The sequence below is a fragment of the Gymnodraco acuticeps genome, unplaced genomic scaffold (assembly GCF_902827175.1).
Source record: "Gymnodraco acuticeps unplaced genomic scaffold, fGymAcu1.1, whole genome shotgun sequence".
NCBI lineage: Eukaryota > Metazoa > Chordata > Actinopteri > Perciformes > Bathydraconidae > Gymnodraco > Gymnodraco acuticeps.
In genome coordinates this window covers 55,493-76,538 of record NW_022990941.1, presented here as the reverse complement: position 1 = coordinate 76,538, position 21,046 = coordinate 55,493, and the positions used below count along the sequence as shown (strand labels likewise).

The following is a 21,046-nucleotide window of genomic DNA, read 5'->3' as shown; positions in this document are numbered from 1 at the left end:
CGGCTGGCTTGGGTCCCACCCTGGATCAACTGGTGGAGGTGGATCCGATTTACCTTACCATTACTTAGGCCGTTTGGGTATGGTAAACTCAAGGAACGCAAACAAAAACAGTAGTTACCCATTACCTAATGATTACCTTACCGTTACTAAAACAGTAGTTACCCATTAAGTAATGCTTACCTTACCATTCGTTAAGCAGTGTGTGTCCCCTCAAGTAAAGTAATGCATCAAAAACAGTAGTTACCCATTACCTAATGATTACCTTACCGTTACTAAAACAGTAGTTACCCATTAAGTAATGCTTACTTAACCATTCGTTAAGCATTGTGTGTCCCCTCAAGTAAAGTAATGCATCAAAAACAGTAGTTACCCATTACCTAATGATTACCTCACCATTAGTTAAGCAGTTTAACAAACAAACAAACACTGTTGATGACAATGACGGATCTACAGCCACTGAAGTTTTACATTTTTATTCAAACAACGATGAACATAACAACAACAACAAAAAATGGAAATAAAAAATACTTTTTATAAAAGAAAACTAAAAACAATTGCAAACCAAAAAAACATCCATTCCTTCCTCACTTCCCCTTTGGATTAATGGATAATAATCCTCCATTGGTCTTCAAGTCCTGGACCTTCCCCTCTAAATTTTGGTCCTTTATGGCAGCTTTACATATCTCAGTGAAACGGAGAAGGGTTTCCCCCTTCTTCAGTGTTCCCCGGATATCTTGGTAGATTCCCGGGTTCACGGCATGCAGTTCTGCAATTCCTGCAGTGTCGGCAATGGTTTTGCGGTCCACTCCTACCGCTCTGTAAGCCGCCGTTTTATTATTCCCCTTGTTTACCGCCTCAAGAACACGCTTGTAGCGGCTTATGGCGTCTTCTGGGGTCAGGACTGAAACAGAAAAAAAGACAAATATGTAACTATTTAACAACAGTACTTTGTTGTTGCCTATCCTAATGATGTCTGTAGTGCAGAAATCAGTTTGGATATGGGTTTATTTATTGATAATATTGTTGTACTAGTGTTATATAGTGGTAGTGTAATCCTTACATACAAAATTGTGTAATGAATTGGTGTAGTGTAAAGGTATTACTAGTCGTGTAGCTTTGCTCAAAGTAATGTATTTGTATGTGTTTGGGGTGTATACCTTTATATACAGAAGGTAGGTTTGGGCAATCAGCTCTACTTTTATCCAATCATGTTTAATAATGATAACTGATAAGACGATCCACAATGTGGATTTAACGCTCTATCGACATTGCCCCGTTTCTAATTTATAACGCATCAATATTGCCAAGTTTTAGCCTGGCATCCTCATGTCTCAGCAGCCTTTAAATGGAACAGTTTGGAGAATCTGCTCTCCCTGTTCTTTTATTAAAATCTGACACTGCAGGTTAATGTAAGCGTGCAGAGACCAGTTGTTTGGAAACACTGGTGTCGCTCTGAACAGAGCGACATCACAGCATGTTCTGTTTAACATTATAGGCCTACTTATATTCAGGGATGCAAACACCCGTATGGTGAAATAAGAGAGAACTATTAGAAACAGAAAAAACAGCGTAATATACCATCTGACAAAGGCCTGCGCTATAATGCGTCAATTAACTGGCTATTCTTTATAATATACGGATAGGAGACAGAGATGTTAAGTTACAAATAAAGGGTTTTTATTACTATTTAGATCAGGGGTGGGGAACTTTTTTCTCTCAAGGGCCATTTCAATTTTTACAACTTTCTCCAAGGGCCGTACAAATTATTGAACTCAATTTCTGCTTAAAAATACTAAAACCACAGCCCATTCATTTCACCTTTCTTTCATGCTGTGCAAAGAAAAAGCAACCTCTTAATCCAGATATTTTACCATGACTCATGCATGCATGCATACACGGTTGTGGCTTGACCACCAAAACAGAAAGATATGGACACAAGATGTGTGCAAATTTGTTTTTAAATGTTGAAGTTAAAAGCATCAATCTGGTACACTTTGAGAGCAAAATGAAGAGATCTATGGATACCTCTCTCAACACCCATATGAAACAGAACTGTAAGCAGATTACTCTTTTTCTTTATGGATATTTTACAAATCACTCTCCTTTTAAACTGTATTCTTGTTATTTTAAAAAACGTTTTTGTTACTGTCAAAGTATTTTATACCTGTATACCAAAACTACAACTCTTCGCTTCTCCACGAATTACACAAGTCACCCAAATCAGCGTCAAGGTTAGCCTGTTTTTAACGCAAAAAACAATGCTGTGTTTTGAATATCGGGGCCTTAACACCAGGTACCTCCTACTCAAAATTCCCAGCATCCGTTGAGCAAAAATGGCTGCAGAACCCAGGGTGAGGATGCTCAGAGTACATAGCCCGAATGACACCTCTTTTCCCATGTCCTACGTATCCTGCACAACACAAAAGTGAAAAATCTGATCTACAGAAGGCTGTAAATGTAATAATACATTTGATTTCGATCATTTGTATGTATAATGTTATGAATGATCTGCTATCTTCAATACTATGGTTAAGTGATATTTAAATTAAACTTAAAAAAATCTATATACAGGCTGTCACCATATTTTGGAATTGTGAAAAGACTGGCAAGCCACTTCCCTTATAAGCTTTACAGTTACCTGGATTTTATTCCACCAGCCCTGCAGATATTACACTAGCCTACAAACCTCAATAGGCATGACTCCTAAAATCCCTAAATCTGTTGATTTTTTTTCACACATCTTAGTCCTTCTTCTTAAAGTCCTTAAAGTTTTAGTTTAAAATAGAGATACTTTTTAAATATTGTTCTATAATGATTAAATGTCAGTGAATAACAAAATGTTTAATTATATAACTTTTACATCTCATTTAAAAAAGGTGGTTGCTAACTTGATCAGTGGCATACTGTGACAATAACTGGGACTTCAGCTCAGCCACACTTAGCAGACAGACCAAAAAAGTGTCAACACGGCAAAATATTTAGCTATGGATAAACGGCATACTGTGACAACAGCAGCTGGCTATGGAGTGCAACTGTTGCATGAAATGACGGCAACCACCACACAATTACATTACAATTATAAATATATTAATTTAGAGTTTGTCTTTAACTGTGTGAGACTACTACTGATACTCTCATGGAGCACTAGATAATTGTCTGTTTGGAAGCTGCTTTAATATATTAATGTGAGTCAAAAGTACATTTTACACATATATTCCTGCTTACATGATGTAGTGGGACATCCTGATATTTTTAAGTTGAAAGTGCAATATCCAAATTGCAAGAAGTTGCAATTATTATTTTTCAGCTAAATTTGAGAATACAAAATTATTTCCTTTTTCTTCAGTAAAATCTGGACTTTCACTCTCTCTAGATCTAATCAATTACAGGTGGCAGCCATCTGTAATTTAGGTTACTTTGAAAAAAACAAATGGTGACAGCACTTAATTGTCTAAAGCTAACTGTGAGTGACGTGCACTGATACATTTTTGAGGAAATATAATCTATCTAACAATCTATGTAAGCACTGAAAGCATCTGAAGCAGAAATACAGAACTTATTTATCTATGTCATTGTATGCCAACCTGAACAATCTTTGAATTGCGTTCTGCAAAACTGACAAGACGAAATGCAAAACATGGTGGACATTTCCTCGCGATAGGACTCGGAATGGTGAAACCAATTTGTGTCCACACCTGTAATAAGAAAGTATAAAACAATAAGCCTAAGGTTTAATTTAGCAAGCTTATTGAAATTGAATTTGTAAAATACAATATTTCTTACTCAATATCCACAAAAAGTGTGCCTTTTTCCGGAAAGCGTCCTGGCTGACGGTATTTCTTACTTTCCAACAAACCAGAGAAAGCGTCAAATATGCCATGTCTCCAGCGTCAAGAACTACCTCCAAAAGAATGCTCTGCAGCAATTCTTGCGGTAGCTATGGACATATTTTTTCAAGAACCAGGTTAACAACAGAACTGAATTTCAAAACAAATATTTGTGTATATTTATATATTGATATGCTCCTTCTTCATAACCAACCAAGAGAAGTGGTTACCTTAAGAATCCAGCAACATGTCTTTCTTGTGTCCACCATATTTTTTGGGCGCTCAGCTCTTTTATTGAATCCAACCACTTAAAAACACAAAAACAACCAGAAGATGATGCAGGGCTGGCTAAACTTTACTCTAGTTATGGTTGGGCTGATGGACAATGACATCGTGCATCAGCCATGTATGACAGCCATCGCCGTTGGATACCTGACCATCATCACATCATGAGTTAATAAGGCGCCCTCCCCTCCCTGCCCCACAAGAACGGGTAGAGTTTCCGTTTCGGAACAGTTAACTGCGGTACTCACATTACTTTAAACAGCCATAAAGTGGGAGGATAAGCTCAGGTTGATGTATAATAGTTAAACAGCTGACTCCATTATTGTAACACCTATTACAGCAGAAATAAACAAAAAAGCATTGGTAAATGAAGCGCAGAGTTTAGTTTGAGCCGTGGTCCCGGAGCTGATCAAGCACCGCCGCAGAGGACATCGTCTATGTCCAGTTGGGTACACATCGCCCAATTGTAACTTGAACATTTGTTGAAATTAAAGACTTAATGCATACTAAAAGTATTTATTGAGCTGTAAAATACATTGTACGACTGTACTTCAACACCAGACTGCATTCGTTCCCTTAATGATCCCCTTGATGATAACACGCTAAGGCATGTAGCGACACTCCCTCACTAATTAAGTTTAATGTACTTTAAGTGCATGAGCAAATCCGTTTCAGTTTAGTGTTTTCAGTATGAACACAAACAGTCTGACAGCACCTGCTAATGCAGGTTAGCCCTGTTCACTAGCTGTTCCTTCTACACTGAGCAATGGTCAGTCTGTCACATAATTCACTGTAGTCCTACCTCCTTACTTCCCAAGTCAGACACTGTGTAGGTGGCCAACGTACCTCTCTTTGCAGTCTTTCCTTTTGTCTTCTTCGCTTTTTTTCCTCTTTTTTTCTTGCCGTATTTGTTTTTCTTGTTCTTCTTCTTCTTACTCTTCCTCTTCTTCCCTCTGTCTGACGAAGAGGATGAGGAGGAGGAGGAGGAGGAGGAGGAGGAGGAACTGGAGGAATTGGAGGAGGTGGAGGATGAAGAGGAGTTGCCTGCCCCTATTTGGTCACCTTCAGAAGTAACTGGCGCCTTAACTGATGCCATTTTTAGAAGGGCCAAAGCTGAAACAAACAAGAGGATTAGAAGATAACTATTGTTACCACTAAGGGTCAGAACATTTACAATAATCTTTAAACCTTATATTGTGTGTTCAGAGTTTCACGCAGATCGGTGAAAATTCATATAGTGTTTTTCACTACATTTGAAATAGTGAAAAATATCGTGACCTGAAATGTTAGGTAAGTGAAACAATTTGTTCTTTAGGATTTATGGAATATGTGAGATAATTTTCATGACTCTAGTTCAAACGGGGCATGTGATATGCCTGTTCCAAGTTTCCCCCGAACAAACGGACTCAACATATTTTAACAAGTGACTGTTCTTTCCCTCTCAATCCAACCCTGTCGGTTGATAAGTGAGAGAAGTGAGCTGGAGCCTGATCTGTCAAGCTCCACCCCACCATTTGGTGCTGTCCGTCCTATATGCTTGTCATGATATGTTTGCAGTGAAATGACTGAATTGCTGATGCAACTAGTCATCTGCAAGCATGTATGGCCTCATGGACTGTGATGAGAAATGTTGTAGGGCTTGGTGTATGTGCCTGTTTTTTTTGTTTTTTTTCTCAAAAGCTATCAGATGCCAATAAGTAATTATTTAATCATTATTGATTTGCTTACCCTCAGCCAGCTGTATCCTCAGATAGTCCCTTTCGCTTTCAACAGTTAATAATTTGTCCTTTGAAGCATCTAGCCTTATTTTCAAGGCATTATTATCTCTGTTTCTGCGCTTCAGAGCTGCTATGGCTGTGGGAGCTGCAGAAACATCTGTAATGACAAAAACGGCAAAAAAACCAACATTATCTTTTCTGTAGTTATTACACAAACAGTATGTATAGGCAGATTGTGGTTCCATGCCTTTGTTTAGCGTTTTCAAAAAATGTACAATAAAATGTCAAAATTATAGATCTAGGACCGCCTGTATTGTCGTGAAGTTGCAGACATGAAGCTTAGCGCAAGTTCAAGAAGGAAGACCATACCCCCTGGTGTTACACGTCACTGCAAGCTCTTCTCCCATTAAGTAATCAGGGGCGGTACTCCCCAGCTAGCAATCATTGCACCTGCTAAACCCTTTAAATCTGCTCTTCCCTCTCTGTCAGTTGTCATTTCAGGTGTCAACGCACAACCCGCCTCCACCCCTTCGCCTCCTGTCTCCTAATTCAGGGCCAAGCTAATCCTTCTTCCTCCAGACCAGACCGAACCATTATCACCACCACCAGTGTCTAGACCCCGGGGGGTTCATCGGAGCGGTTTTCCCCTCCTGAATGATATCCTACAAACCGGGGCCTAATCTCCAAACATCAGTTGATTCATTGTTGTAATCTGTCAATCATAATTTTCTATACCACGTGTCCGGTATTAAACATGTATTTCATACATCACGTCTCTCATGATTGAAATGTCATTGATCACATTTAATAGAGACTGTTGAATTCTATATTGGGACTTGCAACTGCATTTAAACACTGCAAAACCTATGATAATACATTACAAAACATTACTATATTCACTTCAAGGCAACTGTAAGATCATTGATTCTGACAGGGGCTTCACAAGTAATTGCAAAAAATAACTTCAACTTTTAATATGCACTCAACCACACAGAAGTAAAATGGGCTCTAGTACATTTGCACAAGCGTTTACATTTTCGTTATGTAATATTTTCTTGTTCTAGTGTATTGTGCGATATTATATATATATATATAAAGATAACACAATCAAAAAACAGTAACCGTAGATAAAATGTAAATGTAATGCAATGTCACAACACAACCTAACCTTTAGTTGATGCTTTAATAGTAGACTGCTGTCCTGTGAATGCATCCGAGTCAGACCCATCACTGCAGTGCACTACAGCTTTAAGAGGGGAGACAGAAAGTTCATAAATTAGAAATAGTGTTGACAAAATGGTACATATAGCGATAGGGAATATTTGAAATTGTGTAAAGGTCCAAAATGCCAAATTAGACCAAAAAAACATGGATGTCGTCCAAACCACTATCTGCCCACCCTGACCTCTACCACCAACAAAGGTATGGCAAAGCACAGTGGAAGAATCTCCTCAACACAGGAGATAACAAGGGGCTTCACTTTGTGCATGTGACATCTTTAATCCACTATACGTTTACATATTGTTTTTTTTTTACTGCTATCTGCTAAGCAACTACTTATTAGTACACCATCTGAGACTGAGTGGATCCTTAAAGTATGCTTAACATTTGAAAGCAAACACTTACCCATTTCCTTTGCCACAGTGTGGGAGCTGCATGGCTCTTCCTCAGACTGACCACTGACAGCCAAATATGTATCCGCTGTAAGATTATGGAGCACAGAAAGAGTTGTTGATGTAGAGAGCATTACTATATGGAAGTATGTTTTGTTTTTTTTCAGCTATATTATAACTTCATTGGAACTATTTCAAAATTGGATATCTGAAAAGCCACTCTTGAATGAATGTATGAATGTACTGTTTTTAATTATATTTTCATTACATATCGCCCAATGCTGTGTTAAAATCAAAATACTCTCGTTTCTAGCGCCCTAATGTCATTTACTTATTTAAGAGTTAAGATAAAACGTTAAACCTTCGTAATTGAGATATTTCAGTTTATTTGACGATTTAACTAATTTAACCCATAACAACCCAGACCCATTTCTACTTTTGGGGAAATTAAGGGGAACATAATTTAGACTAAATAGACCACATTTCTGACAATGTGACATTGAACTTTAATGGTAAAGTAACTCTTATTTATAACTTAATTAATGAGGAGGATTTTTTGATTTAAATTTGTTTTAACATTCTTTGAATTGAAGAATAAAGAATATATTAACTAAATATAATTGGATCACCTAAATTAACTGAGCAGATCATACTCATATTTCTAATTGTGACATATGTGTTACTCCAGATTTACTGTGAAAGTTTAAGGTTAATGTCCCGATGTGACATCAGTGTCACAGCGATATTTATCTAATTTGTTTCATATCAATTTGATCAAGACATGTTAACAGGTTCAATGTAACAAAGTACATGTTATGTAAGCATTTTAATTCTTAAATGGCTTGATTTGTACCTTTAGCAACCAAAAACAAGCCTCTGAAATGTACCTAGTTCTGTCACATGTCTTAGCCCGGCACATGACCCACCAGACTTTTCAGGGTGTGTCACTTAAGGACTTTATGAGATAAAAACAAGTCTAAAGCTGTATAAGGAACTTTACAAAACATTTAAATGTCATGTAAGCGCTTTGAGCTCCAGCAAGGGGCTTTATAAATGTAATGTATTATTATTATTATTATTATTATTATTATTATGTAACACGTGGGTCCTCGTGGTTTAGCTAGCAACCTCAAATCAGATAGCACAGAACAAAAAGTGTAATAACATGTGTCAATTGAGATGATTTCGCGATGCAGTGTTACTGATTTCTGAAATGACAAAAATAAATTTCAATTCATACTTACATTCTGACACTAAACGCTTAGGGGGCCCCATCCTCTTTCGCTTGCTTCTCCTCGAGTCCATTTTCAGTTCTAAGCGTGTAGACTAGAGCATAGACTAGTGTACATATAAGATGGAAAGGTTGAGTTTGATCCATAGACTGTATATATAAAGGTTTTATCACTAGCCGAGATGCACGTGACAGGCTCATGGCCAATCGTAGCACTTGAATGCTATGAAGGGGCGTGTCTTGCATAGTGCTCCAGCCGGATCCCGATTTGCAGCGTATTAACACTTTATTACGGTTTTAATATTTTAATTGTATATCAGTGAATATAAAGAAGCTGTGCTTTGTCAATTGAACAAGGAAGATGAAATACCTGATTCAAAATATAAAAACTATTGGTTTGAATCGTGTGAACAAGAAATGAGGATCAGGGTGCTTGGGCGCTAGTGCGCTCAGCGGAGTTCCACTTCCGGTCTGGCCCAGCGGCAGCACATCTTGAACTACGCTGGGTGTTAGGTTTTGTGGACGGGCCGGGGCCGCAGTAACGCAGTAGTAACGCCGCAGTCAGGTTATAGGTTATCATGATGACACTGCACACCAAAGTACTCAGTCTTATTGACGGAAGACAGACTTTTAAAAAAAGGAAAAAATTAATTGAATGGCTAATGAAAAAGGAATTGCTTCAAGGAAAAATGAAATGCAAACTCTGCAAAAAGAGGATGAAACTGGAGAAACACTCAAACGTCGACGGACTGCAGTGGTAGGCTAAGTCGTACATTTTTAGCATGGGTTTTAACGATGACTTCCTCTGTTTACTGATATGTAATGTTACAAAGACAAGTTCTTTATCAGGAAAAAAGGACTAGGAATTTACGATTTGTCTTTTGTAGGAAGTGCCGACGTAAAAAACACCGAGGGAAAACGACGAAGAAGTCAGTGAGGTCTTTGTCCCTGTTTCAGAGGAGCAAATTGTCCTTGTTCAGCTGGATGAAATACATTTACAGGTAATATTAATTCATCAATAATATCAGTCATTTCCTCAAAGCACAGCAAATGAATGCCTGTAAGTATTACGTTTATTTTAAGCATGTTGACTGTTGTTTAACATTACCGATATCTAAATGCTAATTTCAGTTAGCGCGTCAATGACGTTATCCATTATATGTTAGCATTGAGCTAGCGGACCAAGCGCTAGTTATTTGGCAATTCACAACGCAGGCTGCTTGGAGGTGTGGCGGGGCACAATGGCGCCGCTTTCACACCAAGCCCCCAGGAAGTGCGCCGGACTCTGAGGAGAACATTCGAGAGTTATTTCCCTCGGCATTATGAACGCGCATCCAACCCACGGGACCGCGCCGCCCGGCACCTTCATGTTACGTGTTCTGTACTACATGCGTTTTAGCCTTAACCATAGACTGTATATATAAAGGTTTTACCTTTACCCATGGATGCACAATAAGAACGGACCCGTATCGCCTTGCCGTTCGGGTGTTCAGAGCAGAGCTCCCTGTTGGAGCGGCAGAGCGTGATGTGAACAGAAAAATGTTTCTGTCGCAATATTATTTAAAGAATCGTTGAGCTAGCTAACTAGCATACATTGTCACTATCTGCTAACATTAGCTTTAGCTTTCGTTTTCTAATAGTTTTTCTCATAGGCTATAAACAGAATAGATCTTGTACTTGAGTAAAAGTAGAAATACTCAGATATTGTACTTGAGTAAAACAGAAGTACTCAGATATTGCACTTGACTATAAGTACTCAGATCTTGTATTAGAGTAAAAGTAGAAGTACCAGAGTGTACGAATACTCTGTTACAGTAAAATTCCTGCATTCAAAATGTTCCTCAACCAAAAAATGGGTTCAGAACGTTACAATGTGTGATTATTCTAATAGCTTAAAAATACATGTGTAGATGCTCTGATACAGGGAAACTTGATAGATAAAATTAATTAGCAACATTAAAATATTCTGTTTCATCTTGAGTAATAACAAATGTCTAATGTGAATTATAATTATACATTAGCCACTGGTGCTGAATGCGTTCTTCTTCATATGCTTTTGTTCATATTAAGTCATTCTATATTGATCTTTAACAGATTTTCCCAGGGACTGCAGCTAAGGCAAATTGACTTGCTGCAGGATGGCGTGGCAGGAAGCAGTCGCACGCTGTCAAAAATTAGCCTGAAGTTGAGGAAGGTCTGCAAGAGTGCAATCAAGAGGAGAGAAAGGAGGGGAAAGCAGAGACTTGGAGGACCAAACGAATTTGTCATGCTGGACGAAAGCAACTTCTACCACAAAAGGAAGGTGTGTATAAACTACAGAGCCTTAGCCTTTGGCCTCACTAAAACTAAAACCTTTGTTTTTCAAGGTGAAATAACAACATATATTTTAAGGTCAGAGATTAACAAATGAATGAGCAAAGTAATGTAATTTTATAATTGTGTCATTCACACCCTTGTGACTGGCGAGACAAAGTATACATTAGAGAGAGCCAGCTCCACAGTGTATACACAGTCAAATAACAGAAAAAAAGGATTTAGAAGCTAAGAATTATCTCATCCAATCAGATCATTAAAGATGGGGTAGGTAAGTTTCAGAAACCGGCTCGAGATACACTTTTTGTTATATTCCATGGAATGCTCTTAACATCCCGATAGCAATGAATATCTTAAGTGCTTTGACAACAAATTCATAAAAAACGTCATCTGTGGAAGCCGTAGTACTGTAAAAAGTACAACCACAAACTTATCTCGTGCCCTCATTGGTCATGTGCGCGTTCGTGTGTGTTGGAGGAGGGGCTCTGTAAGGAAGTGGCAGATTTTCTCCGGTTGTGTATTTTCAAATTCTAGCGATCTCGAGCCGGTTTCTCAAACTTACCTACCCCACCTTTAAGGAAATAAATCCTTATTCTTACTTTTTATTACTAACATTTTAAAAGTGCATAATCTTATTTATATATCATCTAATTACAATATCTATCTTACATTTTCATGTTTCTTGCAGCAAAATAAGCAAACTTTAACTTAATAAAATTAAACAGCCTTTTCTGTTTGTACCACTACATTTAAAAAAATGTCTCTTCTTTTTTGAGAAAGGAAGTGAATATTTTTAAATTGTAAAATAAAGTAAATAAACACATTTCACTTTGTTTATCAATTGAAATTCCTGATGTTTATTTTTATATAACTGTGTTGTCCTTTTTCACTGCTTTATTACAGTATGGTAGGGGAAGATTCGGTCCTACGTGGAGGAGGAGAAAATGTGTCTTTGGAATGCTGGGCATCAGAGGAAAAAGGAGAAGACCTATCCTGAGGCTGGTGAAACAAAGATCACGGCGCCACTTAATTCCTCTGGTCACAAAATACGTTCGCCAAGGGACCACGGTGATAACGGACATGTGGAGGGCATACACCACTGTAATCGCAGAAAGTGGCTTTGTCCATTTCTCTGTGAACCACAGCCGGTCATTTGTGAACCCAGACACAGGAGCCCACACCCAAAACATTGAGCGGGCTTGGTCAACGTACAAGTCACAGGTCTGGAGACTGCGAGGAAACCGCACAGTGAAGACTCTGAAGAGTCATCTTGCTTTCATCGAGTGGACACATTGGCTGGCAAATGAACACAAAGATGGTCCCTTAGGCAGATTGCTGCATGACATACGCCACTTTTGCAAGTTCTGATGCAACCTTGTTTTCATTATTAGTGTCCTTTGGATTGTTGTTTAAATAAAAATGTAAACTTGCACAGGGTTTGTTTATTTGTTTACTGCTTAACGAATGGTAAAGTAATCATTAGGTAATGGGTAACTACTGTTTTTGATGCATTACTTTACTTGAGGGGACACACAATGCTTAACGAATGGTTAAGTAGGCATTAGGTAATGGGTAACTACTGTTTTTGATGCATTACTTTACTTGAGGGGACACACAATGCTTAACGAATGGTTAAGTAGGCATTAGGTAATGGGTAACTACTGTTTTTGATGCATTACTTTACTTGAGGGGACACACAATGCTTAACGAATGGTTAAGTAAGCATTACTTAATGGGTAACTACTGTTTTAGTAACGGTAAGGTAATCATTAGGTAATGGGTAACTACTGTTTTTGATGCATTACTTTACTTGAGGGGACACACACTGCTTAACGAATGGTAAGGTAAGCATTACTTAATGGGTAACTACTGTTTTAGTAACGGTAAGGTAATCATTAGGTAATGGGTAACTACTGTTTTTGTTTGCGTTCCTTGAGTTTACCATACCCAAACGGCCTAAGTAATGGTAAGGTAAATCGGATCCACCTCCACCAGTTGATCCAGGGTGGGACCCAAGCCAGCCGAAGATGGCAGGTTTAAATGTGCCCTGCTGCAGCGGACCATTGCTTCAATCAAAGTCTCCCAGGAACTCCTCATAAAGTAACCATTAACGAATGATTCATTAATACAGTACCCCCCAGTCTGTTTACCAGTAACTAACCATCAGTTCACTGAGGAACTACTCATTAACTAACCATTAACGAATGATTCGTTAATACAGTACCCCCAGTCTGTTTACCAGTAACTAACCATCAGTTCCTCAATCGCAGTCACTGAGGAACTACTCATTAACTAACCATTAACTATCTAGTAGTTCCTCAGTAACTAAGCACATTGTGTGTACCTTATTGTAAAGTGTTACCAAAAAAAGTAATATATTACACTACTTCGTTACTATCTACATAAAGTAACTCGTTACTTTACTCGCCGAGCACGTACGAACTGCGCATGCGTGAGTGGCAATAACTTTCCTTACCAGCAGGCGGCGGTAGTGTGTATTTGTCATTCAAAACAGGCAACAACCGGAAGACAGAGATATACATGATATAAACAAAAAAGCATGTGTTCTTTGCAGGTGTTTGTTGAGGTTTGACGTGGTGTTTACAGCAGTGGATAACAGCTTCTGGCCTGGACACAGTTTTCACCTCACCGTCGCATTCCTGTCTAATCTTCGGACGAACTTAAAATAATGGGCATACCTCCACCCCTTGAAAGTTATCGCTGACTCAGCCATGTTTATGCAGCACTGCACGTGGAGATGTGGACGCGCAAGTCGCGCAGATTACGTAGGCCTACATATAAACCTACAAAGTACTGATATAGTAAATGAAAAAGTAATTATTTTTGTGTAGTTGTATATTGCAATAATAACGTATGGTTGTCACAAAATCCCACGGCACACCGGGACTTGCCTCACGGCACACCATTGTGCCGCGGCACACCGTTTGGGAACCACTGGTCTAGATAACTATAATGAGAGCACCAGTGAACACTCTTCCATGCCAAATCATGGAATAATCAAGCACAACATGAGAGCCAAAATAATTTGATGAAGGACGGTCTCAGACAAAATGACTGAGGGGCAACAAAAAGAGCATTGTCCATGTTGTTGAGGACAAACTTCAAAACAAGAGGCTAAACACAATGCCCTGACCTCTGAGGTTAAGCAAACAAAGAGTGGAGATTTTAGATTGGCCACTGTCACATGACCATCCGCTGAAATCCCACCATAAAAATCCATGTGAAGAGTTGAGTCGTATAAGAGAGATAACCCCAAGTGCGGTTATCATTCATTGAGGCATTTAATAGCATTATGCACGTTAGTAGGTTTATGAGGAGGCAAACTGACAGTTATAATTATATTCACTGGGGCAGAGAAATATTCCTCCTTGAAGGGAGGAAAGCCATGAAGAATTATATATTTAGTGAGAGTAGATCTTTATTCGGATTGTTACACTGCATACCTTTGTTCCTTGGTACAGAAATAAGTCAAGAGCTGTTGCTATGCCTCCGAACATTGGCCCCAGCAAGTACACCTGGAATGAAAGCAGAGATCTGCTACATTTGTCTTTGACAAAGTGAAATGGGATTTTAGAGAAGAAAAAGCTTCAAATAGTTTACTGATATTAGCCATGGGTCATCCATTTCACTTCTTATCAGAGCTGTTTCAAAGGAGCAGGCAGGATTCATACCACATCTGTGAAACTCATCTGCAAATTGTATTCATAGAATGGAATAATTCTTACTGGTAATATGTAGTATGCTTATACATGTAAACAATATTGTATGCAGCCTATTCCTGCAATCAAAATGTAACATGCAGTACAATCAAATACAGTTTGACATGCATGATTTTTGTTTTAATTAACTATTTAGATTTTTTCCATATGCACTTCACAACACTGCTTCAAAATGTATCAAGCAGTCTTAACAAACATCTTCAGCATATTGATACTAGTGTTTGAGTAGTGGTTTCAACTTGCCCACCCTTAAATAAAACCAGTTTTGTCTATGACATACATGTATCTAACATTTTAATTTCAAGACATTCAAAAAGGTCTACTGGCTTCATGTACAAAAGTATTTTTATTTCAATGCCAAAATGCTCCCTTGATCATTATGTGATATCCTCATGAAAGGGTTCACCGACGTACATTTCTTTTGGCCACAGCAGAAGAAGACTCGTGTTTTTTCTCTGAAGGGCTCCTTTCTGGGTGCCAGTAGAAAATCATACAGAAGAGATGCCACCAAACCACCACTTATTGGTCCTGCCCAGTACACCTGAAACACAAAATAACAGGTGAGACACAGCTCTGCTCACAAATTCAGCACTGTAATAATATTATTTACAGCTTAACAATACATACCCAATGGTCATCAAAAGATTCCTGTATAATTGCAGGCCCCAGGGATCGTGCTGGGTTAATGCTGCATCCTGTGAAGCTGATCTGTAGAACACCACATGTCTCCTGGCTGTCATCAGAGCCTCATTCACAGACAGTTCATCCCATTTCATTTCATTTATTTGTATGTCTTATATTGTGCTGTTGAAGGAGCCTGGGACTTAAGATTTTCATTGCCAGCAACTAGGCTTTAGCTATTGTGCACATGACAATAAAGCCTTTGAATAGTGAATCTTTTGAATTTCGTGTCATTGTGGCCACAGCGAGTTATAGAAACCATCTACCAATTTAGTTAAGGGTGGAAATGTTTTGCTACTCACCCCAGCCAAATGTTCCAGCACTACAGACAAGCCGATCGCAAGAGGTGCAAATCCACCAACGTCACGTCTTTTGTCGCTGACTGCCATCACACACAGGACCAACTGTAGGGTGAGCAGGAACTCCACACCAAAGCCTTGTAATGGGCTAATTCCATTGAGCTGCAACAAGGAGAAAAACACTTCAGTTAGCCATCTACCTATTTTATTAATTATGATTAGAGGAACATTTTGTCTCGACGACCTGTACTAAGAAAATAATCAAACGGAAATGGAATAAAGCCTGCTGTTAAAGAGTTGGACCATGCTTTAGTTAGTCTTCATGAGAACAAATGACAACAAGTTAATTGCTTCTGCAGAAAATGTTGGCTGAAGGAAATTCACCAATTAGCACTCAATCTGCGCAGCACCTGTTATTCATTAAGGGGACTGTTACTCAGGAATGCAATTTACTTTTTTAACACCAAGTCATTCTGTGGTTTCTGGCCTGATGCCATACACAATGGCAGTGCCAGCCACTGCTCCCAAAATCTGGACCATCATGTAGAAAAAGGCCCTGAGCGCGGTTTGGTGAGCGACGCGATGGCTGCTTAAAGATCGTTAAAAGTTACCAACTACAACTGAAATACATAAAACATTTATTTTACAGTGTGGCTTAAGTGTGTTGGTCTTGAGAATGTCTAAAAAAAAAGAGTAAAAAACGAATGCAGACTGAGTTATTTTGACGGAGACGGAGCTAGCCTAGCAGCGTGGTGGGGGACGACGACACTCCAACTCACCTCCAACGCACCTCAAGGAAGACCAAACTGGGAGAGCGGACATGAGCCTCATACTGAAATAATTGAGAGAGTGCAGGAAAGACAACGGTCAGCAGCTGAAAGAGATTCGAAAGAAATAAACAAGACTAACAATAGAATTGCCGAGGCAGCGCAAGGGCGGATTGAGGCGACTGAAACACGGCTACAGGTGGCGGAGGAGGCGGTGACGGAGCTGCTACAACTACAGGTGCATCTGGATGCTAAGCTAACGGACCTGGAGGATAATTCCTCGTCGATGGGAACTTTTGTGGAGGCTTTGCTGAGGGAGGGTTTGGACCTCCCGGCTACATTTGAACTGTATACGAGTTGAGAGAGCGCACCGCGCCCTAATGCCGAAGCCGCCCGGGGAAGTCTCGCCGAGGTCTATCGTAGTCAAACTGTCAAGCTGAGGCTTTACCTCAGAGCCCTATCACCATCAGGGCTTAATCAGGGTCAATATGAAGACCCCACAGTTGGAAGTCTTGTTTTTTATTTATTTTTTATTTATTTTTTTCTTAGGCTTATTATGTTCCTGTTTTTGCTGCTGTTCTTTGCAGTCTATGGGGTGTTACCTATGATACATCTTTCGTTACCTGTAAAAACTTTGGTTGGTATTTTTCACTGATATTGTCCTTATCAGATTCTAAATGCAAGCTGTTAAAATAGCCACATACAATGTGAATGGTCTTGTAAACCCTATCAAGAGAAGTAAAATATTAACCAAACTAAAAATAGATAAAGTTGAGGTGGCCTTCTTGCAGCAAACGCATATATCGGATACAGAGCATGCTAAATTAAGAAGACTAGGCTTTAAACATCAGTAGGCCCACTCATCATCATATGCGGCTGTTTTGAACCCACGTTTGAAAAGAAGAACACAGAGGGGAGATATATATTAGTGAGAAGAAATCTAGGTGGTTCATTGATTTCTCTACTAAATATTTATGCTCCTCCTAATTCAGATTGGACATTTTTTAAACAGATATTTGATTTAATTATAGCAGATACTCAGGGGGTCCTAATCTGTGGGGGGGATCTAAACATAAGATTGAATCCTAAACTGGACTCTTCAAATGTGCATATTGGGCAGCCCAAGCTGATAAACAAGAAAATCAATTTGGCAATGGAGGATATTGGTTTGGTTGATGTCTGGAGAGAAATAAATCCTTCAAAGAGGGACTATACTTTTTTTTCCTAATCCACATTTGGTTTATTCAAGGTTGGTTATTTTCTAACCTTTGGTAAAGATCTGGGGGGCTGCGACATGGGGATCATGGACCTTTCAGATCATTGCCCTATTTATTTAAAATGTAATCTGGAGCAGGATCAAAGAAACACGTTATGGAGATTAAATACATATTTACTGAATAATATGAGGGACCAAATGAAGAAGGATATCACTAAGTACTTGGAACAAAATGATAACGGTGAAGTTTCCCCTCCAGTACTGTGGGATGCATGTAAAGCTGTGCTTCGAGGGAAGATAATTGGATACAATGCTCGCTTAAAAAGAGCCAAGCAAAAAGAGTTAGACAAGTTACAAGGAGAATTAAAACAATTGGAACTAAATCATAAAGACTCAAATGATCAGATAAGAGGACTGCTCAAAAAGAAAAATAATGAAATAAATTTGGCAGGGACGAAGGCCAACATTTAAATATCAGAGCTTACAATTGGCTAAAAACAAGGGTGGTGTCGCACTCCCATGTTTAAAGGATTACTATATTGCGGCTCAATTGAGACCATTCATATGCTGGTGCAATCCAAAGTACGTTGCTAGATGGAAGGAGATTGAGAGTGCTATATCAGAAGAATTTCCAATTCAAGCTGCAATTGGGGATAAGGTCTTGATGAATAAACTAAACCCATGGATCTGTCTGTCGCTTAAGGTGTGGAACAGACTGGTAACTAAAAATCCCTTGAGGGAGGCTGTAAAGGGTTTAAGATGGTGTGTGTATGATCTAGAATTTCTACCTAGAAGAAGGGACGCAAGATGTAAGTGTTGGTCTTCAAAAAGCCTGACGGCCTACTGCACATTTCTTCACAAGGGGTCCATGAACAGCTTTCAGAATCTGAAGGGGCAGTTTGACTTGAAACGTGATGATTTTTACAGGTTCCTTCAAGTTCGTCATTACATCGATCAAATACAGAGGGAGAGTACACAAGTGCACTGGGATAACACTTTGTTAAAAGTTTTTCAAGATGCCTATCTTGAGGGCTCAAACAAGAAAGTTGTCTCAAAAATCTATAGGAGTTTACAACAAACAAAAGGTAACTCGCTGTATGTAAAACAAAAATGGGAAAGGGAAGGAAATTTAGTTCTGAAGGAAGAAGATTGGGAGAACGTATGTGAGATACAATGGAAAACGTCAAGTTCAACCTCATGGCGAGAGTTTTGTTGGAAGAACCTCATACAGATTTTATTACTCCAGCCCAGAAGAGACATTTCACTAATTCCTCTGCATGCTGGCGACAGTGTGGATGCAAAGCATTTTCATATATTCTGGTCTTGCACATCATTGAATCCTTTCTGGCAGCAGGTTCATGGAGTTTTACAAAAAGTTTTTCAGGTAGACATTCCATTTAAATTTGAATCGTTATATTTGGGTGCTTCACCGCCAGAAATGTTTTCCTCTAAAGATAAATATCTGTTTCGAATCCTGAGTGCTGCTTGCAAGAAGGCCATCACCAGAATGTGGTTAAAACCAGGAAAACCTACTTTGGATGAGTGGATTGACATTGTGTATGATATTTTTAAGATGGAAAGGATAACCCTTGCTTTGAGACTGCAACAGGGAATCTTTTTGTTAAGATGGGAAAAATGGATAATAATTGTTACACCAATATGACCATCATTTGTCAAGAAGGGACCTTTATATATTTTTGTTTTTAGTATTTTTATTTCTATGCCCCCCTTGTTTGAATAAGTTGCAGGTACACCCCATAACCCTGTTCGTGTTTATGTTCTTTCTATATGTTATAGCAGTGATTCTCAAACTTTTTTCAATAATGTACCCCCTTTGAAAAAAAAATTCAGCCAAGTACCCCCTGATCAGCGCAAAAACGATTTGTTAGGGACAAAATGCCTAAAGAGGTACAGTACAGCGCTGCACCATCGGTGTCTGATTTATTAAAACAACAACATTGTAACTGAGAAACACTTAAATGCTACATTTAAAATGTTTACAATCCATCACTAAATTCATGGCAAACCAATTTTAACATCATGCAATAACACTAAGACGACATTAGTTGCATTGAACTGATATTTTTAATAACTTGTACTTACAATGTAGTGAAACATGGGCTTGTGCTTCACTGAGGATCTTTGTCATTCTGACAGGGAGGCAAACTGCAGTTATTACACTTCGTGTTTTGAAATATGTGTAACTCTAGTCTATTAATATAAAACCCACACTGCTCAAACTTCGTTACTTTTCCTAAAATTGGTATATTTATCTTATCTTTTTTTTTCATTAACATAAAATAAATCTCACGTACCCCCTGCAGTACTCCAACGTACCCCTAGGGGTCCGCGTACCCCCATTTGAGAACCACTGTGTTATAGCATGTTTGAAGGTCAGTGAGGCCTGCCTCTGTATTGTCCACAAATATGTACGTTTGATTTATGATTTTACTGTTAACTACAGAAGGCTTATAGAGAATATTGTATTATCTATGACTGTAAACATGTGAAAAGCTGAATAAAAAGAGAAGTTTAAAAAAAAGGCCCTGAGCATACTTATCTGGCAGCAGGCCAGGAGGCCGAGGGTGATGGCAGGATTCAGGTGGCCACCGCTGATGTGACCGATACACTGGGCCAATGTCGCACGGCCAAGCCAAAGGCTAACACAACCTTTATCTCCTGGTCAGGGTAAGCATTATTTCGGTCCCCTATTGCAGCCGAGAGGCCGATGAAGATAAAGATGATCATTCCCATAGACTCAGCCAGAACTGCCCTCCAAAGTGCCCCTGTTTTAATTTCTGCCATGGCTACTCAGAGAACCGTCCACTTCATGCTAACAGACATATTCCGGGCAGTGTTTAAGTGATACACCTTTGCTGTGGCTGATATTTGCTTCAAACAGCAACCCAATTGAAAATACAAAAGTGGGTTGCTTTGGATAACATCAGGCCTGATGAGGTGTTGATTTCAACCAATGAGAATGAGTACTTTACAAGTGAAACAGAGTGCTGCTTTTACTGTTAATCACAACTCATTCAATATACTTCAAACTGTTACTTTATGAGAGAAGAACCGAGTGAATTAGAAATGTTATAATATGTAGATGATTGATCAGATAAAAAATAGCAAGGTTTGTGCACATTTAAGTGCAACATTTCTCACGCAGCAATCAGCAATTTGCAAGCATAATTCAATCAATGCTACGTCTTTAATCTGCAATTCCAATTATGATTGCTGTAACATTAAATCAAAAAAGGGTATCCAGAGCTTTAAAAGGTATCTTTTAAGGTTATTTGGCTTATTTCCAGGCAAATGTGGAATCCAAGGTGTGAACAGCATCCAGATGTGTGAAGGAC

General features: G+C 38.9%; 2 protein-coding genes and 1 pseudogene across 2 annotated transcripts; 1 reads left to right on the top strand and 2 right to left on the bottom strand.

The window, feature by feature from the left end:
* Positions 1–584: 584 nt before the first annotated feature.
* LOC117558485 (coiled-coil domain-containing protein 106-like) lies at positions 585–9,150 on the bottom strand. Its single transcript, XM_034234717.1, has 6 exons — positions 8,688–9,150; positions 7,457–7,531; positions 6,999–7,076; positions 5,841–5,987; positions 5,049–5,225; positions 585–901 (listed from the first exon to the last, which is right to left on the bottom strand). Exons 1-6 carry the CDS (start codon positions 8,746–8,748, stop codon positions 585–587), a joined length of 855 nt encoding a protein of 284 aa, XP_034090608.1. The 5' UTR covers positions 8,749–9,150.
* Positions 9,142–12,417, top strand: LOC117558487. The gene is made up of 4 exons (XM_034234719.1): positions 9,142–9,431; positions 9,562–9,675; positions 10,769–10,976; positions 11,891–12,417. The coding sequence occupies exons 1-4, from the start codon at positions 9,253–9,255 to the stop codon at positions 12,353–12,355; spliced, it is 966 nt and encodes a 321-aa protein (XP_034090610.1). The 5' UTR covers positions 9,142–9,252; the 3' UTR covers positions 12,356–12,417.
* Positions 12,418–14,484: 2,067 nt separating this feature from the next.
* LOC117558491 lies at positions 14,485–20,495 on the bottom strand (annotated as a pseudogene).
* Between the last annotated feature and the right edge of the window lie 551 nt (positions 20,496–21,046).

Coding starts and splice junctions, on each gene's coding strand:
- LOC117558485 (XM_034234717.1), bottom strand. CDS start 8,748: ATGGACTCGAGGAGAAGCAAGCGAAAGAGGATGGGGCCCCCTAAGCGT. Junction 5,226..5,840: donor GAGGATACAGCTGGCTGAGG/GTAAGCAAATCA, acceptor TGTTTGTTTCAG/CTTTGGCCCTTCTAAAAATG. Junction 902..5,048: donor CAGAGGGAAGAAGAGGAAGA/GTAAGAAGAAGA, acceptor TTTCTGTTTCAG/TCCTGACCCCAGAAGACGCC.
- LOC117558487 (XM_034234719.1), top strand. CDS start 9,253: ATGATGACACTGCACACCAAAGTACTCAGTCTTATTGACGGAAGACAG. Junction 9,432..9,561: donor AACGTCGACGGACTGCAGTG/GTAGGCTAAGTC, acceptor TGTCTTTTGTAG/GAAGTGCCGACGTAAAAAAC. Junction 10,977..11,890: donor ACTTCTACCACAAAAGGAAG/GTGTGTATAAAC, acceptor GCTTTATTACAG/TATGGTAGGGGAAGATTCGG.